The following is a 24,898-nucleotide window of genomic DNA, read 5'->3' as shown; positions in this document are numbered from 1 at the left end:
CTGTGCAAAAGCACGCATGAGTATGCCATCTTGTAATTTTTATTCACTTTATTCTTTTATTACCATTTAAAAGTTGTAGACTAAATAAAGTATGCATAGGGATGCCGCACAATGGCAGAAGTCACGATCAACTGAGGGAAAGTGCATAGCTACTGGGTACTCGCATAATATTTTGAATAAAAAGAGGGAGGGTAGGTGGAAGTAAACTGCATGGGGCAGCAGCTAATGGGAAAACAGTGAGCAGACTAGTGTCAGCATGCAGCCACCAGCCACTTGCCAAAAAGAAAACCAAATTAAACATGTAAATAATAAACCGAGGGAGAGGGAAGTTGTGGATACGGTATTGGCAGCAAATGGGAAAAACGATCAGGCCCTGGGCAAACATTATAATATATTTAAAATAAAACAGCAGTGGCAGAGGGAATATGAGGAAGAGTGTGTGAAAAGCGATGCACTCACATGGATGCTGAAATGCAAATAAAGAAACTCACAACAGCAGTGGAAGGATACAAGTCATCCCATCGCAAATGACGTAAAGCAAAAGAAACATTCCACCCACAACAGCAGTGGCAGTATCCAAATTCAAATGACGCAAAGCGGTAACGTTCCAGGGACGGACAAAAACAAGAACAAGCAGGAAAGTCATTGAATATGAAGCAGGAAGATGAGACAGACAGAAAAAGACATCCAATCGTGAACATGGGCTGACTAAAATCATATGTAATTGAAGACAAAAGATCCTGAAGACCTAAATATGGTGTTGATGAGATGAGTATGCTGTATTTTCTTTCTTTGCTTCAGTGTAAGTGAATATGTAAAATGGCCCAGGGATGTCAAACTAAATTTCAATTAAACTCCTGCTTGCCAGCCAATAAATAAAGAAATAATGTGGCATTCAAGCTGTGGAAAGAAGCTTGTGGAACATCTGGCACACTATCTCCCCCCTCAGCATACATTAGTCAAATAACGCTACATAAATGTCTGTGTAATCCGGAAGGGGTGTCCATAACTGACACGCAAAGGCAGATGAAGAGGATGACCAGAAACATAAGGGCAAATTAGCGACAATGCGCACAGAGGAGTAAGATAATGGCAACATACAAACACATACATAAACAGCAAAATTAACATTGCAAGGAAAAAAGTTATCATTGCAGGAGGAAGAGGTTGATTGACAGCGAGATAGAAGGGAAAATAGTAAACCGGCACATGAGATCTGTATTGCCAGAAGTGCAATAGTTTAATGTTTAAGCAGGTCCTCAAACAGAGAAGAGCAGTGGGCTAAAGTAAGACAACAGCTGGATTTGAAGAAGTAATGTAAAACAGAAAAAGCGATAAGGGGTTTGATTTTTCAGGTATTGAAAAGATTATCATGATGGTAATCGGAGGTGTGGAATTCTAAGAGGAATTAAATACAAAGCTGGGTCAGGTGAGACCTAAAAACACAGCCTGGGCACATCTACCAGAAAAAAACGAGGGTCGCTGACCCTGCATCAACCACGCGGGGTGTTCAGCTCCAGGCTGGCCGAGGGATACAGCACAGTAACGCGCGGGCGGAGGTGCTCAGAGCAGTTTTGACACTGACTCGCTTTCTGCTCCCCATTCAGTGGCATCAGTAAAGAGCGCCCTCTTAGGCTCGGCGGACTGCTGCGCGTTGTGGCCTCCTACAGTTACACGCTGACGCGGCCGCCACAAAAAACGTAGAAGAGAACGGTACAGCACAAATACCAACAAACATGAAAAGTACCAAAGACTACGATCTATAATCACGCAAGGCAACAATTGCAAATAACATTAATAACAAGTGCAAGGAAAGAGGATAAGAAGGGAAGCCAAGTCTCCACACTTATCTGAAGGCTGCAGCAGTGAAGAAAGCAGTCGTCCAGCGGAGGGAGATGAACGTTATGGAAGCCAGAGGTCCCTGATTGGATGGACAGGATGGTTCCAGAAGTTTATCTTGACTGTGGCAAATGTAGTCCAGTATTTGTTGTTTTAACATGGCTGCTGTGAAAAATAAAGATGGAATAGCCTAATTCTCGCCTCCGTGGCCCGACATAGACTCAAAGTAATCCAGTGGCCAGTTTTTAGCAGTGGTTCTGCAGGCACAGTCATTCCTCCCACATCCGCGATGTCATGTCTGCCAGTGTGGCAACATGTCTGCCGTGACCCTCCCAGATCGTACATTTAAAAAGAATTAAAAGGGCATTTCCCCCTTTTATTTACAACTGTTTCTGATTTATATATTTTCCTTTAGATGCCTTTCCTTAAGACTATTCTTCCAGCAGTACCTTTCCAGGACTCCCAGGTGGTGCCCTGGGGCTCCAGGCTAGACGCCACCCACCGCCCATTAAATCACTGGTGTTTTATAGGCAACAGCTTGTGAGGTTATGTCCATTACTGTTTTTCCACAACTCATCAATGTGTTCTAGAGCATGTTCCCTGTTCTTTAGTGACCAAATAATTTCCCCCTTCATCAGTTAGTAGGCCAGAACTCTTCTCTAATGGCTTTTGAGTTCAAACACTGCTCTGACGTGTGTGGTGACTGTGATCAGACGGTGTCAGTAACCAGCAATTAATGTTCCCGGATACACCCAAATGCCATCAGAGTGTAAGGCCAAGGCCTGGAGGAACATTGTAAAACATACCCCTTTTGAGACGTCTCCTTTAAGGGAACAATCTTCAAATGCTGTTCCCACAAAAGAAATAAAGTGCCATAGGATGGAAAAACATACTATTCCTCTTTGAGGAAGTTATCTTGGGACTGCTTGGAGTCACGCTGTAGTTCCCTGATGACTGTCTAATCCTTAGGAAGTTATCTAACTGGAGAAGACTTGACTGGTATTTATGACCTTCTGCGAGGCCTTGTTGGACATTTGAACAGCTCAAAGGGGCTTCTGCACCGTATGAGTCACTCTGTTCGTGGTACCTCTAATCCGATGTCTTCAGATTCTGCACCTCAACAGGCATTAGCCTTGCCACCCAAAAATTTGCAAACTATGCCATCCCTAGCGTGACCCATGGAGCCAGTCTTTACACTGTATTTAGTTGTTTCTGGTGCCAGGGATGGATGAATGAATTTTTCGGGGCGAAGTCCAGTACTATAATCATGCTTGGTAGAGAACATGGGTGCAGAACAACAATGTTCTTCCTCCACTTAGCTTTGGTTCAGGTCTGTTTTCTTATTATCTAATTGCCAATAGCCTAGTTACTTCTCCAGAAGGAGATATTCCTTACCAGTTAGATTGTTCTTCTTTACATAAGGGGTTTGTAAAGCTGCAAAAGCTCTGGATTTGACTTTGCCCTCTGATGTATCGAAGTGTGACCTTTTAATTGAAATATAAATTTACTTCTTCAGTTACAGAGCCCTTGCCCCCATTTAACAATACTCTACTGGAACCTGTGTTGGATCAGGGAGACGCCCTTCTTGGGCCCAGCCGTCCTCAGACAAATTGCTAGACTCCAGAGGCCTGCTCTGAGTGACATTCTAGTCCTCACATCTGTCACTAGAGAGCCTAGCGGTTTAAACCACATTCTGCAAACAGAGCCCCTATAGTCCCTTGAGGTAGGGAGTCAACTCGCTCAGCCGATCCAAACAGCTCAGCAAGTGTACTGCTCCTGTTCGGCATGGGGAAGTGCTTAATTTGAGCTGGTGGTTTCTGGTGCTCGGCACTTGGGTTTTAAATTCAACATCAGCACTTATGACAGTATGTCACATGAGGGAGCTGTTTGTCTAATTTAAAGAGCAAAACAGTTCAATAATTCAATATACATTAAAAAATGAGTTCTCTGTGGCTCAAGCCATTCTTATCGCTTTGGTGGCTTGGACTCCGATACAATCAAGGTCCACATCGTACAAGAGGTCCTGGGAATGTTCAGAGCCCATCCAGGCGGTCATTGTCGCACTCCATGTTGTCAGGGAAGTCTGCTAATTCCCACAAGCACAGGGAGAGGTCTTCAAATTTGCCGCCTCTGTCAAAGTTTACCTACCAGATAGGAGAGCGTTGTCACTCCAGGTCCTGCGAGTTGGCGGAACTTGAACCTGGGTCTTTCCCACTCTTCCCCGATTTTCCAGGAGTGACTTCCTCCCAGCTAAAGGAGTTCTATGAGACAATGCGTCTCCTATTTGTGCAGCCTGGCCCCTCTGACGCCTTGAACCCCTACAGGTTCAAAAGGGTCCTCCTACTCTAACCACGCCAACGGGTTCGCCCTCTGTGCAGTCGGAGCCCATGGACCCCTTGCTGGATCTGGACCGGAGCCGCCAGCAGGACAGACCTTCCTCTGTGCATGCTGTAGTGCTGATGCCCCTGTTGCGCTGCCCCCATAGTTATTCCCAACACCAACACGGAGCAAGATGAGTGTTGTTGGACGCCGACATCCGCGCTGACCAGGTCTATGTTTCCTGGAGGGGAGCCAGTGCCTTATTTGTTTAAGAAGCTTGGAGAGGGAGACTAATAGAAGCGGGTCTATCGAACCTTAAGGTTACCAGCTCCCAGAGGAAGAACAGGGCAATTGGTATGAGGAATTGGCAGAGGCCAGTGTGCTAGAAACCTCACCTGACCCTGGCCTGGTCTCTGCTCCTATCTTGGCTAAGTAGGGAGCTTCTTTTGCAATGATGGTGCGTAGGGTGGATGTGGTCTTGAAACCTTCAGGTGCCCACAGTGGTAGTCAAGACTAACGCCTTGGCAGAGGTGCTTCAGCCAGGAGTCTGCCCTTCTGAAGCCGTACTCTCCTTCATTGAAGCCTTAACAGAGGTCCTACTCGATGCCTGGTCTGAGCCCTGTGCATGGGATCCTGGGCATAGGATGATTGCCAGTGTCCATCGCCCCACTCCTGGGTATCCCAGTGTCCTCACCCAGCACCCCACCATGGAGAGCTATATGGTCCAAGCCTCTACATCCAGGAGTAATCCTGGTGTGTTCCCTACCACAGGATAGGGAATCCAGGAGGCTGGATAACTTTGGCAATAGAATGCTCTCTTACGCAAGCCTAGCACTGCAGTGGGGGAACACTGCGTGCCTATCGGTTTGAGTCCCATAAGATATGGGACTCTCTTGCGCAAGTCCTGCCTATGGTCTCGGAGGAGGAAGTAGCCATACTCGCCAAAAGCTATGGCTGATGGATGAGATGCAGATAAGTTCACCATAAGGTGTGGGCTCGATCGTGACAGACTTGCTGAGTAGAGAAATGTCGTCATCCGTGGCCTTGCGGCGCCATGGTTGGCTAAGAATGGCTGGCTTTTCAGGGGATGTCCACTCTAACCTCATGGACATGCCCTTCAAAGGCTCTTGCCTTTTTGGAGAGAATGCGTATTCGGCCCTGGAGTGCTTTAAGAACAGCAGAACTATGGCCTGGTTCTTGGGCTTGTCTATGGCCCCTCGCCAGCCCCAATCCACCTTCAGCCACTTTCGTGGCCATGGAAAGGGTCTCTACCTGCACCCATTTCCTCCCAGCCACCTCTGCCAATGAGCTTTCCAGCCTTTTCGTGGCAGAGGGGGCGGGCCCCATAAGCAACGTGGAACAGACAGCCATCAGTCGGGTCAGTCCACTAGCGCCCTCCCCCTCTGCCCGCTGCCTCCAAACCTCTTTAGTTTGCCCGCCAAACATCATGGGCACCCTGTATGAGTCAGGATATGCCTTCACCGGCCCCACTGGTGGTCAGTGACTTCTGACCACTGGATCCTCCAGATCGTCCATAGGGGCTACTCCCTCCACTTGTGACTACCCCACCACCCACTTACTGACAGAGGAACATTTCTCCTTCTGTCAAGAAGTACATGCTCTCCTGGCTAAGGGAGCCACAGCGAGGGTGCCCGCATCAGATGTAGGTGGTTGTTGTTCTCTGCTCTTTCTGGTGCCAAAGTATGGAGGATTTTTTCCTATCTTAGACCTGTGCCTTTCCAACCTCTTTTTGAAAAAAGAGAAGGTCAAAATACTCACTTTCACCCAAGTCCTGGCTGCCCTGGACGTGGGAGACTGGATGGTAACATTGGACTTGCAGAACACATGCTGCCATGTCCCCTTCTACCTGCCTACAGACGTCACCTGTAACTCATGTAAGCCAAGAACACTTTAATTTGGCTGTACTCTTTGGGCTTCAACAGCGCCCCTTGAGTGTTCAGGAAAGTGATGGCAGTTTTTGCAGCACATATATGGAAGTCAGTGGAGGTATAGTCTTTCTATATCTCAACGATTGGCTTTTGAAGGCAGGCTTACCCCAGGCAGTCGTCTCCCACCTTGACTACTCTGAACCTTCTGCACTCACTGAGGTTCACTGTCAACATGCCGAAGTCGCACCGTACTCCTTCTCAGATGCTCCCTTTAATCGGAGCCGTTCTGGACAGTGCAGTTTTGGGCTTGTCCTCCTGAGCGGCTTGTCCATGATATTCCAGCTATGATTCCAATGTTTCAGCTTCTATCCTGAATTATGGTGAGACTGGCTCTGAGGCTGGTGGGACTCATGGCCTTCTGCATCCTGATGGTTACTCATTCCTGTTGGCCTATGTGGGCTCTGCAGTGGGACCTGAAGTCCCAGTGGGCACAGCATCAGGGGAATCTCTGACATGGTCCAGATCTCAGAGGGACTGCAAAACAAATCTGCAGTGGTGACTAATGAACTGCGATTGGGTAAGTGGCAGACCCTTCTCCTTTTTCTAACCATAGCTGACTTTGGAGACAGATGTGTCACTCCTGGGCAGGGGTGGACATCTGGGAGAGGTGGAGATCAGAGGACTCTAGTCTCCGGCAGGGTCCAAGCTCCACATCAACCTGTTGTAGTTGTGGGCGATTCTCTTGGCTCAGAAAGCCTTTCTTCCTTTGATCAAGGGAAGACTGGTGCAGGTATTCCTGAACACCACCATTGCCATGTGGTATTGCAGCACAAAGGGCTGAGTGAGGTCGTGGCATTTCCCTGGTGGTTCGACCAACACCTGGCGGGCGCTCTGAATGCCAGAGTGGACAAACTTAGCCAAAGATCGGATAACAAATGGCATCTCCAGCTGGAGGTGGTGCACGGTCTCTTTTAGCAGTGGGAGAGCCTTGGTTAGATCAGTTTGCCACCGCTGAGCACGTGCAATGTTAGCAATTTTGAGCTCTGGAGTTTCCAAGGTGAGACTCACACAGAGATGCTTTTCGTCTTGAGTGAAGCTCCAGCTTCCTGTATGCATTTCTGCCCATACTACTCCCACCCAGAGTTCTCAAGAAGATCAGGAACCACCGGGACCAAGTTATTCTTGTGGCTCTGGATTGGGCATGGAGAGTTTGGTTTACCAAGCTTATAAGCATGACTATTGGTACTCCAGTCAGGCTACTCCTTTGAGGAGGAACTTATGTTGCAGCAACAGGGAGGCTTCTGCACCCAAACCTGCTGTCATTCACCTTCATGCATCGAGATTGAGCGGTGGCAGGTGACATCTTTTGACCTTTCTCCCGAAGTCTGTAATGCTATTCTGGCAGCCAGGCGTCCCTTCAAGTCGATATTTGCCTGCCTGCAATTGGGACAAGTTTGTGTCCTGGTGTAAGTCCCACAAAGTTGAACCACTTTCTGCATCTTTATCTAAGGTTCTCTTGCCGGACCAACCGTCTCTCTAAGTCACCTGTTGTGGCAAGGTTCCTTAAAGGTCTTCAGCATATGTTTTCCCCTATGCCATTCATTATGCCTCAGTGGGACCTTAACCTGCCTCCTCCCCCTACATCCCCTTTCTCTTGTGTGCACCATTCAAGCCTCTGCACAATTGCTCTCTTAGGCTCTTGACAATAAAAACGGCCTTTTTAGTGGCCATAAAATCTGCCAGGAGGTTCTGCGAATTTCACTCTACGCACCCTCCTAATGCCACCTTCTACCTGGACAAGCTGGGACTCTGGGCAATTGCCTCCTTCCTTCTGAAGGCTGTGACTCCCTTCCATGTTGCAAAACCAAAGGGGATGATGGACGGAGTGTTGAAAATTGCAAGCACTCACCCCTAGTCAACTGTTCTGGTTTTAATCCATCATCATTCTTTAGCTCACTCCACCACCCCAGTTCAGACATAGCCATATGTAAATCAGTCTGACCCCGTGCCTCATGGGAACAGTCTAGCCCGAACTGCCAAGCCATGTCTTCCCTGGACCGGAAACAAGCATTCTCTGACCGGTCTCTGGTTAATCAGCACTCATCAGCTAGGCTAGCTTGAATCCAGTGGCAAAGTGAGCAAGTAAGGGACCCACGTCTGGGCATACCCTGCCAACTTAGGGCGAACAAAGCAAAACCAATGCCACTGGATTCCAGATAGCCTGGCTGATGAGGGTTATGAACCCGAAACTGGTCCCAGTGCAAAAATTGCTCAGCTTTAATTCTAGTTGTCAATTAGGGGTATTTGGTCTGAGTCCATTGCTATCTCTCTTGCTTCTGTCTGGAGTAAAAACGTACTTAGCAATGATATTTATTCGGATCCTCATACCATTTTGGTGGACTACCTATCTTTTGGGGCAGTATGAAAATTTTAGCTTCTTGAGTTGTGAAATGAATGTCAGTGATCCACTTGTTTGCGGCCCTTAATCCACTTGTTTGCAGCCCCTGGCAAAGGTCTACATTTCCTTTTTTGATTATTTAAAACAGTTATGCAGTGATGAATCCCAGTTATTTGTACTTTGATTTGTACTTTATTAGGATAATTGTATGCACCGTTCACTCTATAGGGCAAAAGGAAGAGAGCGTGTTAATGGGCATTACATTGTCTTGCTGTCTTTTACAAGACAACTTCAGCTCTTTATTGAATTAGTGTTGGGAATGGGCTATTCTGGTTGATACAGGAGTGATGGTCAAGATCCTGAGTACAGTTTAACAATGAAAATCCAAAAAAGAGAATGTTGCACCGTTTAGGCCTGTTTTTTCTTTTGCTTAAAGTTATTTCAGAAATTGAATAGAGTATTGTAAATTTGTTCAATGGATTACACTGGTGTGTGGAAACATTCCATTGTGAATGCAGAGAGGGGGTTTGTGGATTTGGTGCACTCTGCTCAGTGATGCATAATTTTTTCAACCAAGGCGGCCAAAAGAGGAACCATTCACAGCTTACATATACTTTGTGAATTTGGATAGACTCCACTTTCACCAACGTGGCTCAGGAATACTAGCAAGGGAGCAACATAAATGTGGGCCAAAAGGTCATGACCTGCAATCACCGCCAGCTGGGTTAAACATCTGAAAGAGGTGGGAGCAGCTCATTATTGGTCCGCTGCCTACAGGTTTTGTAGATCAAGGATGCCAAATTGTCAAACCCTACTCTATGGGAAACTGAAAAGACGTCCAGTCCCTTTTTTAATGTAAACTGTTTCTTTCTGTGTTAAGGAAGAAAGAGAGAACCCATCAAAGAGAAGTCGTATTGAGCGGGATCTCGATAACAACTTAATCTCGTCTACCCCACGCACAGGAGAAAAGCCAATTTCTCGAGTACGTCGGAAAAGTCAAGTCAATGGAGGTGTGTATATTTGGGGTGTTATATTGCCTCACCATATGCAGCCTGTATAGCGTGTAACTGAGTGTGGGAAGGACATATTCGGGAAAGGGTCAGAGCTTCAGCCCAGCATTCTACATAGGCCTACTTTCTGATGAGCATAGTGTGTTGTAGACATGGAAAATGTGGTAAACAGCACCAAACGTCTTTCACGCAAGTATGGTACAGGATGACTGTGGAGGTCAGCTTCAAGATGCCTCACGGACCAGTAAAAGACAGATGTAACTGATAAACTACAGTAAGATGAGCTACTTCCAGGCTCTCTTCAGAAAAATGAGATGCCTTTAGATAAAGCTGGATTGAGGTTGGAGCACCCACATATGTAGGGCTGCACCACTCATAGCTTTGTGTAGATGGAGAACTATGCAGTATGTGATCCCCAAAGAAGAGAGAACGTGGAGCACAGCATACAGAACTGCATCCAGGGTTGGTGGAAAGGGGTGCTAGTAAAGCACACTCTTGGGCTTGGTCAGTTTTGTCGTGCTCGATGTCCCAAGGAAGTAGTGGATGTCTTATTTCAGTGACTGGCTGAGTATAGTAGATAGCGTCTTTGCTGATGCCTTGTTTGCTTATTGGTTACTCTATTTCCTCTCAGTTAAATAGGATTGTGTAAGACGTGCCCTTGTAATTGGAGCTGCCTTTGGTGTGGTTTTCTTGCAGAAGCTGTTAGTTATGAAGTGGTCACGCCACACGTGAAGCAAAACGGGAAGCTCGAAGAAGCCTGTGCCCCCGGCAGCCCACCTAGGACCACCCTACTGGGGACCATCTTCTCTCCGGTCTTCAACTTCTTCTCACCAGCAAATAAAAACGGTAACCAATAGAAACAGTTGCAAAATGTATGTGTAAGGATTATGTAAATGTCAGCTTCATGACCTCTTTTTGTGAACATTTCAATCCAGCCAGAAGTGTGATACTCATTGATTCAGTCTTGGTAGTAATGTTTCCCTTTGTGGAATGCTGGACCTTGCACTGTGGTGTTGAAATGACGCCCTGCTTTCTGTAGGTACTCTAATGTTAAAGTTGGTTGATTCTTTACCGATTTCCTCTTTGTGGACAAAGGCAAAGCATTAATGAATACATTATTCTAAACTTGTGCATAACTCATTTTAGGGACAGCTGGCTCAGATTCCCCAGGCCAAGCTGTGGAAGCTGAAGAAATAGTAAAACAGCTTGACATTGAAAATGTGGATGAGATCTCTACCAGTACTGCAACGGCCACCAATGGCACAGCCTACTCCACCCAGGTGCTGCAAGTTCGATCTACCATTAATAATGGTTTGGAGGAAGTGGAGGAGGCACCAGATCGGGACATGCCTCCACTTACAGGTGAGGTTTAATATTTGCATTGTTGCAGGAGGGTGTCAAGGCCATCGGAGATTACTAATTCATTACATAATCTGTTAATCTTTTTGAAAACACATGACAGATTTTGTCCCAGGTCCCTTGTGCCTTCTGCAGGCTGTCTTCTTTCCTCAATAGTTGAAAGTATAACTGAGTATATATTTTTTTTAGAAATGTATCTGTATTTGTACATTTTAAACTTTCAGCATTCAAGGCAACATAAAGCAACCATTTATTCTTGCATTAGTGCCAGTAACTCTCTCAAAGTAACTGGTTGAGACTCAGATGGACATCGACGCTTGGACCACTCTCCTTTATTGGTTCCTGGAAAGGTAGGCTTAAGATTGGAACATAGTTTGGATCTGATGGTCCCCTTCTGGAAGTTACCTAATTAAGACTTCCATGCTCCTTTTGTTTGGTAAATTTCCTTACGAGGATGAATTGCTTTTAACAAAGTTATCCCCTGTTCCCTCAGAACTTCTATAGGGTGACTGCAAAAGTAGAATGATGGCCTTGAAATTCCTCCACCCCCTGCTTAACTCAGTCTTATGGTTTGGGCCACCATAGTTTATCAGCATTTTCCTTCTGCCTCAAATCAATAACTTGTTCTTTGAAAATAAAATGCTACTTGTTTGCACCTGTGCATATGCGCTCTTGGGATTTTTATTCTCTATCCCACATCTCTCACCTTCTTGAATCGGGGTAAAATTCAATTGTCGCAGGAGCTTGTATAAATGCCCAAATGCATCCCATTCGTACAACAGGAAAGTTTCAATCCAGTCAGTCTGATACTGAATGACAGACATCCTATGGCGATGATTGATTAGTGCTCATCTGTTTAAATGTGACAGTGTACTGAGGAACACTGTCCTTGCACAGCCCTTGAGCACACTTCAAATCCTGCTCACTCACTACTTTCCTTTTGTCCTAAGATAAATTTGAATATCCCTGCCAGTCTCACCTTACCTCTTGCTGTATGATACTCCCTGCAAAGACCCATCCCACCACATTGAGAAGAAGAGTGTGAATATAAAGCTATGCCAAAATGAGTTGCAAAATGACCCATGAGAGCCAATAAATAAAGCTGATATCTGTTTTAGAAAAGCCAAAAGTTTGTTCTGTTATGGTTGCAGGAGCTAGTCACTTGTTTTGAAAATCCCTCTCAGTGGCAATGTTTTTTTAAGGTTTGTGAAAGTTGCTGTATTAAATGGTTGCACTTGTAATTGCCACTTCTGTCACGTATCATACCAATTCTTTTGTAGCACCTGTATCCCCAGAGAGTGGTTACTCGTCCACGCATGCTGAGGCCACATATGAGGAAGACTGGGAAGTCTTCGACCCGTGAGTACTCTTCCTTTCATACGAATATTAGTTTTGATTCCTGACATAAGCATTCCAGTTACTGATTCATTGGTTCTCTTGTCTGTTTCTTCCACAAGTGACCGATATTATTTAAATACACATTTTAAATGTATGAAAATAGTCTCTGCTCAATATCAACAAGCAAGAAATTACAGACTTCAAGAAAGAGCTGAAAGCTCAGTTTGTGCTTAAGCAATTGAACGGTGCCACTGGAGCAGTTTCTATGGGACCTTGGGGTTAACGGATTGTTGATCTGCTAACACAAGGGTAGCATTGTAAAATGCTGTACAAGTGAGTTGAGACATGTCAGGGGGCATACTGGAGTCTGCCTTGGATCCTGGAGGACACAACACATTCAGATTACATTGCGTTGATAGGCATGACACTTGAGTTCTTTAAAATATTGCACAGAACTCCAGAAATTGGTAGGTGGTTTGCTTTTTCTACCAAGGAAATACTGAATTTAAATTACACTCCAGTTTGAAAAATTGAGTGCCCTAGTTCTTGACTTTCTTTGCCGGATAAATGGAGGCTTGAGGTTGAGAACCTGAGGATCATGACTGAGACTAGCCACAAAACATGAGCAGTCTGGATAGAGGCTACCTGCCTACTCGCTAGTGCCACTCCTCCCCTCACTCAGTAGTGGTAATAAAGAAAATTTACTTTCTCACAAACTCTCTCTGGTAAACTCTACCTGCGAGGCCATCTCCTCAAGTGGGTGCTCTTAATACTACAACAGTGGTATTGTTTGGAGTTCCACGTCACTAAATGTTTAAGAGCTTGTGCTTTTTGCCCCCTAAGTTTTATTGACCCGAATGTGGCACCTGTTTTTAGAAAAGACGCCTTTACAATGCTATCCTCAAAGCCACCCTAATTGTCCACCCTAATTGTTTGTCAGATGTCGATAGAAAGCCTCCATCTAGGGTCCTCGGGCATATCAAGACGTGCAACCTTTAGGGAGCCTGTTAAAACTAGGACAGTCACCCCATGGGTGTAAAAGTACAAACCCTCTCACAACAAACCTCCTTACATCAATTAGAAGCTTCCACCTGACTCCCTAGTTGTGCATACAACCCGTTAGTGCCCCAATGCCGAGCCCACCGTAGAATCTCCAAATAAGGAGAGCAAAAAGATAGATGTCACAGGGAAGAGGGTAGCGACACAGGCAGCTATCCACTGGCAGTTCACCAACTGTTGGTTTGTTCTCACAGTACGACAGAGCAGACAGGGACGAGATGCAAAATCTTCTCAAGCAGCTCCATGAGAAATTCAAGCAGAGAGGGGAGGGGTTTGTGACAAGGGAAAACAATTTCAAACCCCACCATCTGCTGTGTTCTAGGTGATGCTGCCACTGCAGCCTGTGGGGTCAATACGAGTATCCTTGCATTTTTTCAACTTGCCCTTCGATGGCAAACACCCCTTTGGTCCGCAGGTTGACCAAATGCTGGAGAAACTGAAAGATACCGGCACAGCCAAGGCTGTGAGGGTCCTGCAGGACTCCACCCTGAGGGACTCCTTTTTGGAGGCAGCAGTACAGGGTAGGCAGTAAAACCACTCTGAACATTTCCACATGGTGCTCCTGCAGGATGCCAGGCCACTACAGAGCGTTGTTTGATGTCGAGGGCGGCTACTTTTGCATCCTAATGCATTACGCCCACCAGCGATAACTGCATTTCCTGGTTAGTGGATGCCATTAACAGATAAAGGTACTCCCCATCGTCTTTGGCACCACCACAGTCTCGGTGCTCTTCACTTAGTGCCTGGCAGTAGTGGCTTTCCACTTAAGGAGAGGGGCATCCATGTGTTCCCCTGGGGGGCGTGGCTTGGCCAGAGACTATGGCGGACGTGTGAGCACAGAGCTCCGCATCGGGCTCGCACTTATCCTGTGTTATTGGACGTCTGAGGCTGCCCAGAGCGCCATCGGTGACCCTCCGGGGACTGTGCACATGGGGGGCGTCGCTGGTGATATCTAGTTTGCAGCCTGCACAGACTATCGGCTGCAATGGAGGAGCTGTCCCGGGAAGACGGGAGAGCTCAAAATGGCAGAGGCAGCGGCGGAGAGGAACATAGTAAGCTTGGCCCCTTACTAAACGTGGAAATAACCTTGTAGGGCTGGACTGGGGCTTTGCTGCTACACACAGAGCTCCTCCACGGCTGGTTGTCGAGAGAATCTACGATCGATGGATCGGTAGCGTGCAGCGCCATCACAGACGCAGGTGATGTTGCCCGGAGTCACTGAGCCGGCAGTGAAGCGGACTCTGGTCTGACGAAAGTCGGGGCCCTCAGGAGTGTGCTCTAGCACGGATGGGGCGATTATACTGGGGCCGACGGCCTGAAACATTGATCGGAGGTTGACGGGCCCCTGCAGGCATGGGAGTGGCGCAGGGCCTACACAATGCTGTTGGAGGATTGTAGACTGGCCCGGAGGTGAGCGGCGAACAAGCGACTAGTGGACAATCAGTGGCGCGGGGCTGGCTCAGAAGCTGGACTGTGACCCCTTGCTAACGGACTTACCTGCTGCCGTGGAAGCTTGGTGGGAAAGCGCGAGGGGCCATCCGGACCTTTACCAAGGCGACGATCCGCCGGAGAAGACCAGAGGGGGTCGCTGTGCAGGGAAGCCCCCGGCAGTGTTGGGACCGGGGTTGGTGCAGGAGGGCATTACCCATTGTCCAGGAGAGAATATCGGATAGGTGAGACTCATGAGCACTGTGGAGACTTCCTGTCCAGCTTGGATCCAGGTGTTGGGGAAGCTAGTAGCAGAGGAGTCGGGTCGCCGGGAGGAGCCCCTCTGGGGAGAGCCTGGAGCGGGCGAGAAGTTCGGTGAAAGCAGAGCACTGTGGAGCAGAGGTGCGCAAAGTTGACTGGAAAGATGGCGGCCGTAGCACAAGCAGTGGCGTAGGGAGGCCCACTTGAGAGCTGAGGTGCACTTTGAGGGCTGACTGCTTGAGCCCGGTGTCTTGAAGACCCTTGCCAAGAGGTGGCCGCAGAGGATAGAGCAGGGCTCCAGCACCCTTTGTGGAGGCAGGAACCGAGGGGCGTCTGGAACAGAGTGGATGGTTCTTGATAGCCACCCTGGTGGCTGGAAGATTGGGGCGCAGGAGAGGAGACCGGGCATTGCGCCTCAAAATTGGACTGAAGAGGCGGAGTGGGTGCTGCCGTGCTGTTGGAGAGCCCCATATGCTTGCTACACTGCGGCGCGTGGGGAGGGCCTGGATTGGAGCGCCTGCCGCTAGATGGAGGGTGGAGTGCAGGAGTGCAGGAGCGCAGAGTGGACCCTGGTCATCATGGGTAAGCCCATGGGTCGCCAGGCTAGCATCCCTCAAGAGCAAGAAGATGATGCCTTGGACCAGTTGCGGGCTGCCCAGGAACACCCGATGCAGCAACAGTTTCAACGAATCCTGGAGGGCATAGCGGACACGAAGGCGACCATCCACCAAGATATTAGTACTGTTGCAGTGGGGCTTGGACTACTCTGGGATGAACACAAAAAGCTCTGAGGGTCAAGAAAAATGAAATCAGTATTGCAGAGTTGACACTGGCGCAGAAGGACCTGATGCAGCAGATTATCGCACTAACAAGGTTAATGTCCTAGAGCGCAGGGCCGAAGATGCAGAATGGAGAAATAATGTCTGGGTAGTGGGGCTCCCGGATGGAGCAGAGGGGGACCTTCCTGGAGGCCTGGATCAGGAGCGTTATAGCCCCGGAGGGCCTCACTGCTTTCTACACCCTTGAGAGCTCATAGGGTTCCAGCCAAGCCGTTGGCCCCAGGGAGACCTCCGAGACCGGTGGTGGCCCGCCTTCTCCATTTCCGTGATAGGGACTTCTGCAAAAAGCGAGAACGGATGGCCCCTTCACTGTGGATAACGCTAGGTTTACGCTGTTTCCGGACTACACTTTGGAGGTGCAGAGGAGGTGGGCCTCCTATGCGGCAGTTAAGAAAGCACTGCGGGATGAGGGTCTCCAGTACTCCCTGATGTTTCCGGCCCGCTTGCGCATTATTCTGGCTGGGAACATGCACTATGTCGACTCTCCTAAAGACGCATGGGACTGGCTGGAGACATACAGAAAAGAGACACTCCGAGGGGAGAACCCTGGGGCGACACAGGAGCGAGACACGAACCGGCCGTTGCGACCAAGCCGTCGTCTCCGACACAGGACCCGGAAGAAACCCACGCGCTCTGACTGCTCGGGAGCGGGCGGAGGCACTGCAAGCTGTGACTGCACTGTCACAAGATTGGGCTGCAGTGTCAGAAGAGGAAGCTGGCTCCAGTGGGTAATGACTCGGACATGTCCCATGCTAGCGGCGGCCAGATGCCCGAGGTGACACCGCAGATGGCGGATGGCATTATCTGAATGAGGGTGGCAAGATAAGAGGGGAGGAGGACTAGTAGAACACTTACGCTGTTAAGTCATGGAGACTGTCCCGCTTATGCTGGGGCTGATGAGCAATGGCTATTGAAGTCCCGAGCCAGCTGCGGTCCCTAGAACCTCTGTAGTTGACAGAGGACTCAGTGTTCATTTTCTGTTATGGTTTGCATGGGTACTAGTATAACAGTAGCTGTCCTGGGGAGTTGGGGATGTTTATTAAGTTTAGGGTTCAGTAGGGCCAGGCATGTCACTACAGCAGTTTTTATTGTAGGATTACCGACACTGTTGGGATGGGTACCACCAATGACTTGAAGTGTATATCATGGAATGTACGGGGCATGCACTCTGTGGCGCAGACACAAAATACACGCATGCTTGGTTCGTAGGGGGTCCACATGGCGCTACTGCAGGAAACCCATGTTCGAGGCATATGAGCTGCAGATTACACACTTTTGCATAGATCGCCATCTGGTGTTGGGCCCGGATGTTTGCAGTTTGTTTTTCCTCTTGGAAAGTCTTTGGAAGTCATGAGGTCGGTGACTCCTCCTTTGGTTCGTATTGCGCATGAGCTTCGGCTCCATCCTCAGATTGTTTTTTCCGCCATCGGGCTCGGATGTAATACTTCGCGCTCCGGTCCCGAACTTTTCCAGTTCAACGATCGACGCAAAATCCTCGTTCATCGGTATTCTTCAGATACAAATCTTCTTAATCACCTTCTCTTAGACACTTCTTCGATTCCAGTCGTCGATGGCGGCCTTCGGGCCTATCCCGGCTCCGGTCTTGGCTGATGGAAAGAACTCCCTTAAAGAAGTGCCCTTGATATGGGTCCAAATTCCCCCACACCGATCTTCATGAGGTGTGCAACCTCTGCCTCTCCCCTGAACACAAGGCTCGAGACTGTCCTGCCTGCAAGTCTTTTAGATCGAAAGACTATTCGAGATCGAAGGACCAGACGCAACATGGCGCACTCCTCGACCGCTCCAGTCGACATCTTCGGGGACGGCGTCGAAGCTCCGGAACAGCAGCACACCGAAGGAGAAGAGGACCTCGTCCGTGCTTCCGAAGTCGACGACTCAGATGTGGAGGACATCACCCCGGCGCAGAGGGTCGTGAGTACTATACCCCCTCCCACACCCGCGCCGACACCCAAAAAGGCTTCGGTCACGCCTTCGCCTCCGAGCCTAGGCAAGACCAAAGACACTGCTTCTAACACCCCACCTTCGGGCCCGGTGAAGAAGCCTAATAAGCCTTCCGGCGGTTCGGGCTCGAGACAGCCTGCCAGTGGTGCCGAAAAACACCCTTCGGCACCGAAGAAGAGATCGGCCTCTACCTCCACACTGAGCTCCGCACCAAAGCCCTCGGTGTCGAAACCAGGCCTCTCGGTGCCGACCAAACATCATAAGGCCCTCGGCCCCGACACTCCCGTGCCGAGGCCTGTCTCGGCACCGAACAAAAAATCGGAGGTTCCAAAGAAGCACGGCACAGACAAGCCTAAAAAGCCGTCGGCCCCGAAAACGTCGGCGCCGACCGAACAACCAGTGTCGCAAGAACTATTCACACCGGATCCTTTGCAAAAGACACTTACCAAGGATCCAAAAACTGGACATTTGGCACTGTCTTCAAAAAAGAGACATTTGGACAAACCAGCTCCACCTCCACCTCCAAAGAGGAAGGACTGTGCTACCTCCCCTTTGAGTGCCTTCTCCACCTCCGCCCCCTCCACCATCTCCACCCCTACCTCATCGCTCTCCGACCCCGTCTCCAGACCATGATGATCAGGGGGACCCATACTACTACCCAGCAGATGTGCCACAAGACCCCACCCCTACTGGATCCCCAGACCCATGGGGTGATTATATCAATCCAGACATCCCACAAGATGACCTTTACCCATCCAGGCCATCCCCACCAGAAGACTCGTTAGGTTTTCACCACCTACTTCAGAGGGCGTCACATTATCACGGGGTAGAGCTCCATACTGACCCAGTAGAGAAAGATTTCCTCCTAGACACCTTTGACTCTGCACATAGGTCTACTGCTATACTACCTATGCTCAAAGGGGTAATAAAACATGCGCCAGAGGTTTTTAAAGACCCAGTCAGGGCTAGGGTCCTAAACCCACGCATAGAGAAAAAATATAAAGCTGCCCCCACAGATCCTGCCAGCACCACTGGATTCCCTAGTGGTATCCACGGCTAGGAAGAGATCAAATTCCCAGGCGTCAGGCGAAGCACCACCACCTGACAAAGAATCAAAGCTCCTGGACGCGTCAGGAAAACGCACTGCGTCACAGGCTGCCAATATATGGCGTATCGCTAACACTCAAGCGCTATTGGCCAGATACGACAGAGCGCATTATGATGAGCTAGAAACCATCATGCACCATCTCCCAGAAAAATACAAAAATGGGGCTAATGAATTGATTCAAGAGGGAAAAACCATAACTAATACCTCTATACGCTGTGCCTTAGACGCGGCAGACACAGCCTCCAGGGCCATCAACACTAGTGTCCTCCTCCGTCGCCACGCTTGGCTAAGTGTTTCAGGCTTTAAACCGGAGGTAAAAGCCTCCATATTAAACCATCCATTTGATCAACAACATTTATTTGGTCCAAAGGTAGATGAGGCCCTCGAGAAGATGAAGAAAGACACCGATACGGCAATCTATGGGAGCCCTACAGTCACACCCTCCTAGGCGCTCCTTTCGCTGCTCTTCCTTTCGGGGCACGGTTAGAGGCTACTCCTCAGATAGCGCCTCCACGTCCTACAAATCCCCTCCTCAGTCCACCTTCACAAGGGGTTATCAAGGAGGCGGCTATAGAGGCAATAACAAAGGCAGAGGCAAAACAAATACCGCCCGCTCTGCCACACCGCCTACCCAATGACTTCCCCCTGCTCCCTCCAGACCATCCCACTCCGGTCGGGGGCAGGCTACAAAATTTCCTTCACGTCTGGGAGACCATCACCTCAGACAAATGGGTGGCCCAAATTATTCGTTCAGGGTACTGCCTAGAATGAACATCTACCCCCCCCCAAAACATTCCACCCAGGCAACGCCCAATGTCACAAGAACATGCCACGTTACTAAAACAGGAGGTAATCTCCCTCCTGCAAAAACAGGCCATAGAACAAGTCCCCGCTAATCAGCAAAATTTAGGGGTCTACTCCCTGTACTTTATAATACCAAAAAGAGACGAGACTCTACGACCTATTTTAGATCTCCGGCCTCTAAACACATACATACATTTGGACCATTTTCACATGGTAACCCTTCAACAGGTTCTTCCGCTCCTCTCCCAGAACGACTTTCTCACCACACTGGAATTGAACGACGCATACTTTCACATTCCGGTACACCATGCTCACAGAAAGTACCTCAGATTTGTAGTGGACGGATAACACTACCAGTTCAAAGTGCTCCCAAGGGTATTCACCAAGTGCCTAGCAGTAGTGGCGGCACACCTCAGAAGACAGCACATTCACGTCTTCCCATATTTGGACGACTGGCTAATAAAAGCCCCGCCCTACAACCAATGTGTACACCACACCGCCACTACAATCCAACTACTTTACCAGCTAGGTTTCGCGGTGAACTACCAAAAGTCCCAGCTGATACCATCCCACACAAAGCAATACCTCGGTGCCACCATAGACACCTCAAAAGCCATAGCCTATCCCAATCCTGCCAGGATTGCAAGCATCCAGGCTTTGCGTCAAAAATGTATACTTCAACACTCTCTCCCAGCAAGAGTCTTTATGCAACTAATAGGAATGATGGCCTCTTGCATTTTCATAGTACCTCATGCAAGACTCCAGATGCGTCCACTCCAGGAGTGCTTAGCACGCCAGTGGAACCAGGCCCAGGGGCAACTGACAGATCTGGTGTTGGTAGACGGTCGCACCCATCGCTCTCTGCAGTGGTGGAACACCACAAATCTTTCCAAAGGTCGACCGTTCCTGGACCCGGTTCCACAAATAATTCTAACAGACGCATCGCTCTCCGGCTGGGGAGCTAATCTGTTACACCTCACAGTGCAGGGCACATGGACGCCGCAACAAAAGTTACTCCACATCAACCATCTGGAGTTACTGGCAATCTTTCTAGCCCTAAAATCCTTTCAGACGCAAATTTCAGGCAATGCAGTCCTCATTCGCACAGACAACATGACTGCCATGTACTACATTCAAAAACGGGGGGGGACACACTCCACAGCTCTCTCAACTAGCACAGAGCATATGGAGATGGGTAATTCCACACAAAATCTTTCTCCTAGCCCAACATGTCCCAGGAGTCAAACACCATGGCAGACCTGCTCAGCAGACAAACGCAGCAGATCCACGAGTGGGAACTTCACCCACAGGTTCTTCACCCGTTCTTTCAGAAGTGGGGTATCCTCAGATAGACCTCTTCGCCACCCACGAAAACGCCGCCAGATACCCACACCCATTGTCCAAAGGCAATGCGATATGGATGAACTGGTCAGGCAAATTTGCGTACGCCTTTCCACCTCTCCCACTAATTCCATTAGTGGTGCGAAAGCTACAACAGCACTCCCTCACGCTCATCCTAGTAGCTCCAACATGGGCCAGACAACCGTGGTACACCACGCTGCTGGAACTCTCGGTGGTGCCACACCAAAAGTTACGCCTCTCACCATGACTCCTAACCCAGAACCATGGAGAGATCAGGCACCCGGACCCAGCTCAGCTCAACCTTGCGATCTGGCTCCTGAGATCCTAGAATTCGGATACCTTAACCTTCCCCCTGATTGCATGAACATTATCAGAGAAGCTAGACGCCCTACTACTAGGGCCTGCTACGCTGCAAAGTGGCAAAGATTTGTTGTTTACTGCCATAACACAATCAACCCTCTAGATGCATCTATACAGCACATCATGTGTTACTTGCTCCATCTACAAAGGTGTAACCTAGCATATACATCCATTTGGTTACACCTCACCGCAATTGCTGCTTACCTACAAAACAGACAGCACCTATCACTTTTCAGGGTGCCTGCCATCAAAGCCTTCATGGAAGGCCTCAATAGAGTAATTCCACCCAGAGTACCACCCTCACCTGTGTGGAACTTAAATATAGTTCTCACAAGGCTAATGGGACCGCATTTCGAACCTTTGCATAAATGTGAACTGCAATTTCTCACATGGAAAACGTCTTTTCTGGTGGCCATCACTTCCCTTAGAAGGGTCAGTGAGATACAAGCACTCACTATACAGGAACCTTTTCTCCAAATGCACCAGAACAAGGTTGTCCTCCGCACCAACCCAAAATTCCTACCCAAAGTCATTTTCCCCCTTCCATCTAAACCAATCGGTAGAATTGCCGTTTTTTTTCTCGCAACCTCAAACTGTTGCAGAAAGGGCTCTACACACACTAGATGTTAAGAGGGCCTTACTTTACTATATCCAGAGAACACAACCTTTCAGATAGACCAAACAGCTATTTGTCTCTTTCTCTCCACCACATAAAGGCAACCCCATCTCTAAATCAGGGATAGCTAGGTGGATTGTAAAATGCATATAGATTTGCTACCACAAAGCAAAACGAACGCTATCTGTTCCCCCCCTAAAGCCCACTCTACACGGAAGATAGGGGCTTCTACGGCTTTTCTAGGGAACATACCATTAGATGATATCTGCAAAGCAGCGACATGGTCAACACCGCACACTTTCACAAAACATTACTGTGTAGATGTGCAAACCAAGCAACAAGCTAGTGTGGGCCAGGCTGTACTAAAAACACTATTCCAAACCACTGCAACGGATACTGGTGGTTGCCGCTAGGGTTGGGTACTGCTATATAGTCTATGCAAAAGTGTGTAATCTGCAGCTCATATGCCTCGAACGGAATATGCTACTTACCAGTATGCATCTGTTCTTGGCATGTAGAGCTGCAGAGCTACACACGCCCACCCGCCTCCCCGGCTACCTGCATCCGTTCCAGTCTATCTTATTTAGATACAACACACATTGGTTTCTTTACTATTATTACTACGCTCCATCTTTCCCTGCTGGCGAAAAACAATCTGAGGATGGAGCCGAAACCCATGCGCAATACGAACCAAAGGAGGAGTCACCGACCTCGTGACTTCCAAAGACTTTCCAAGAGGAAAAACAAACTGCAAACATCCGGGCCCAACACCAGATGGCGATCTATGCAAAAGTGTGTAGATCTGCAGCTCTACATGCCAAGAACAGATGCATACTGGTAAGTAGCATATTCCTTACAGGTGCAGGAAGGAGCGGCGTTACAATGGCGCTGGCGTGGCCAGGTGTTCTATACAGCCTATTCCGCATTTGCTCTGGGAGCGTTGATTTGGATGCGGGCGGGGGTGCACTTTCAGTGTAGGGAACGGCTTATAGACCCAGAGGGTAGGTATGTAGTGGTGCTTGGGAAACTGGACAGATGTGATATAACCCAATACGGAACAACCTGCCTTTTTGTTTGCATTTGTTGGGGAAATTAGCACCATACCTCACTCGCCCAGAATTGATTGGCGGGGACTTTTATTGCATCTCAGATGTGCTCTTGGACCGATCGCACCCCCGCTTACTAGTGCGCCCATCCATAAGGTTGCGGAGGCGAGGCGGAATTGGCAGAACCGTTGGGGGCTGGTGGATACTTTGAGGGCACAACACCCTGGGGAGCGCGACTTCTCTTTTTTTTCTCTGCATTACATGACCTCTTAGATGCGTTTTTATACACTCCGGACGTGCATGCAGGAGTACAGGGCAGTGAGTATCTTGCTAGGACATTGTCAGACCATAACCTCATTTTACTCCGGATGCAATGGTCGTGGGTGCGGGCCAAGAGACCAACTTGGCAAATGCGCCTGTAGGCATTGGAGGACGAAGTGTTTCGTGCCACGGTGGGTACCTACATAACTCAATACTTTAGGGATAATGAGGGCATAGCCTCAACATCATTTGTGGAGTGGGACGCCTTTAAACGGTGATTCGAGGTTGTAGCATTGATGAGACAGTGGGCGTACGCAGGGTGTTGCTAGCGGAAGTGGGAGAAGCGGAATAGCACCTTCGGGATGCGGAGAGAGATCGACCTGGGAGGCCGGATTAACTGGGGGAGCTAGAGGGGGCATGGTAGGCGGTAGCGGCTCAGGTGGAGCGGTTGTGATGTTTTGATTACAAAGCTTACATCGCACGCACCCACATAGAGGGAGACAAATCCGGTGCTCTCCTTGCCTGGTTGGCTAACCCGTCGCGCAGAAGCTCGATTCTGTAGATCCGGGACCTCCGGGCGGGCATTTGTTATACGCAAGAGTGTAAACGGGCTGTTCTACGACTACTACAAGGATTTATATAGGAGCAAGGCGACCCAGATGGAGGATGACTAGACTGGGTTTACACGTGAGCTCCAACTCCCACGGTTGGATGATGAACAGGGGGAGTAGTTAGGCAGAGGTATTGAGATTGGGGGGGGAAGTGCGAGCGGCTATTAAGCATATGGCATGGAATAAAACACCGGGGACGGACGGCCTCCCAATAGAATTTTATCTAACCTATACGGAGCTGCTGGCACCATGATAGTTAGCTCTGTATTATGATGCGAAACACCTGGGCCAGCTCCCAGTATAGACGAGGGAGGCGGTTGTCATCCCTCTCCTTAAACCTGGTAAGCAGGCATGGGACCGGTCTGCATACCGCCCGCTCTCCATGCTTATTACAGACTACAAAATCTTAGTCGCATATTAGCCACTCAACTACTACCTTTCATGTCGACCATAATACATCAGGATCCGGCTGGGTTTATTCCTACTCGGAATATGGCCTTAAATATTCGGCGCTTACTGCAGATTCTAGAAGCAGACTCCTATCTGAAAGACCCAGCCGCAGTATTTGCTGTCGATCTAGAAAAAACGCTTGACAGCCTTGAATGGCCCTATCTGTTCCACGTCATGGCTAAACTTGGACTGGGGAACAAGTTTTTGGAATGGATGGCTTTACTATGCAATTGTTCCACTGCACGGGTTAGGACGGGAGGGTTGATCTCTGACGCTTGGGATGTTGGCCGGGGCACGAGACAGGGATTCCCGCTGTCTCCACTCCTTTTTGCGCAGGCCATAGAACCTCTGGTGGTGAAGGCCAGGACGGGACGATACTACCAAGGACTTCAGGGCCAGGTACTTCACATAGCCCTATATGCTGATGACTTGCTCATGTTCTTTGAAGACTCGGGGCAGGCACTCCTAGGGGCGAAGGCATTGTTACACGAACTGGGAGGGGTGCCGGGACTCAGAGTAATTTGGGCGAAGTCATGGATGTTCCATACTATGGGAAATAAAAATGGACTGCAGGACATA

The 24,898-nt window shown here is 48.9% G+C and overlaps 1 protein-coding gene across 3 annotated transcripts in view; it reads left to right on the top strand.

Moving 5' to 3' along the window:
* The window catches only part of CTDSPL2 (CTD small phosphatase like 2), a 471,093-nt gene that overhangs the window by 136,980 nt on the left and 309,215 nt on the right, over window positions 1–24,898 (top strand). For all 3 annotated transcript variants that reach the window (XR_014978858.1, XM_085644683.1, XM_085644684.1), the window contains exons 3-6: window positions 9,326–9,455; window positions 10,152–10,301; window positions 10,602–10,817; window positions 12,095–12,173. Coding sequence is in view for 2 of the 3 variants with exons in the window: in XM_085644683.1 (XP_085500809.1) it covers window positions 9,326–9,455; window positions 10,152–10,301; window positions 10,602–10,817; window positions 12,095–12,173 (575 nt within the window). In the remaining variant the exon portion in view is untranslated. The remainder of the gene's footprint in view (window positions 1–9,325; window positions 9,456–10,151; window positions 10,302–10,601; window positions 10,818–12,094; window positions 12,174–24,898) is intronic.

This window comes from Triturus cristatus, chromosome 3_1 (genome assembly GCF_964204655.1).
Source record: "Triturus cristatus chromosome 3_1, aTriCri1.1, whole genome shotgun sequence".
Taxonomy (NCBI): domain Eukaryota; kingdom Metazoa; phylum Chordata; class Amphibia; order Caudata; family Salamandridae; genus Triturus; species Triturus cristatus.
Note: the sequence above shows the minus strand (reverse complement) of the source record. Positions and strands in the feature narration are given on the sequence as shown.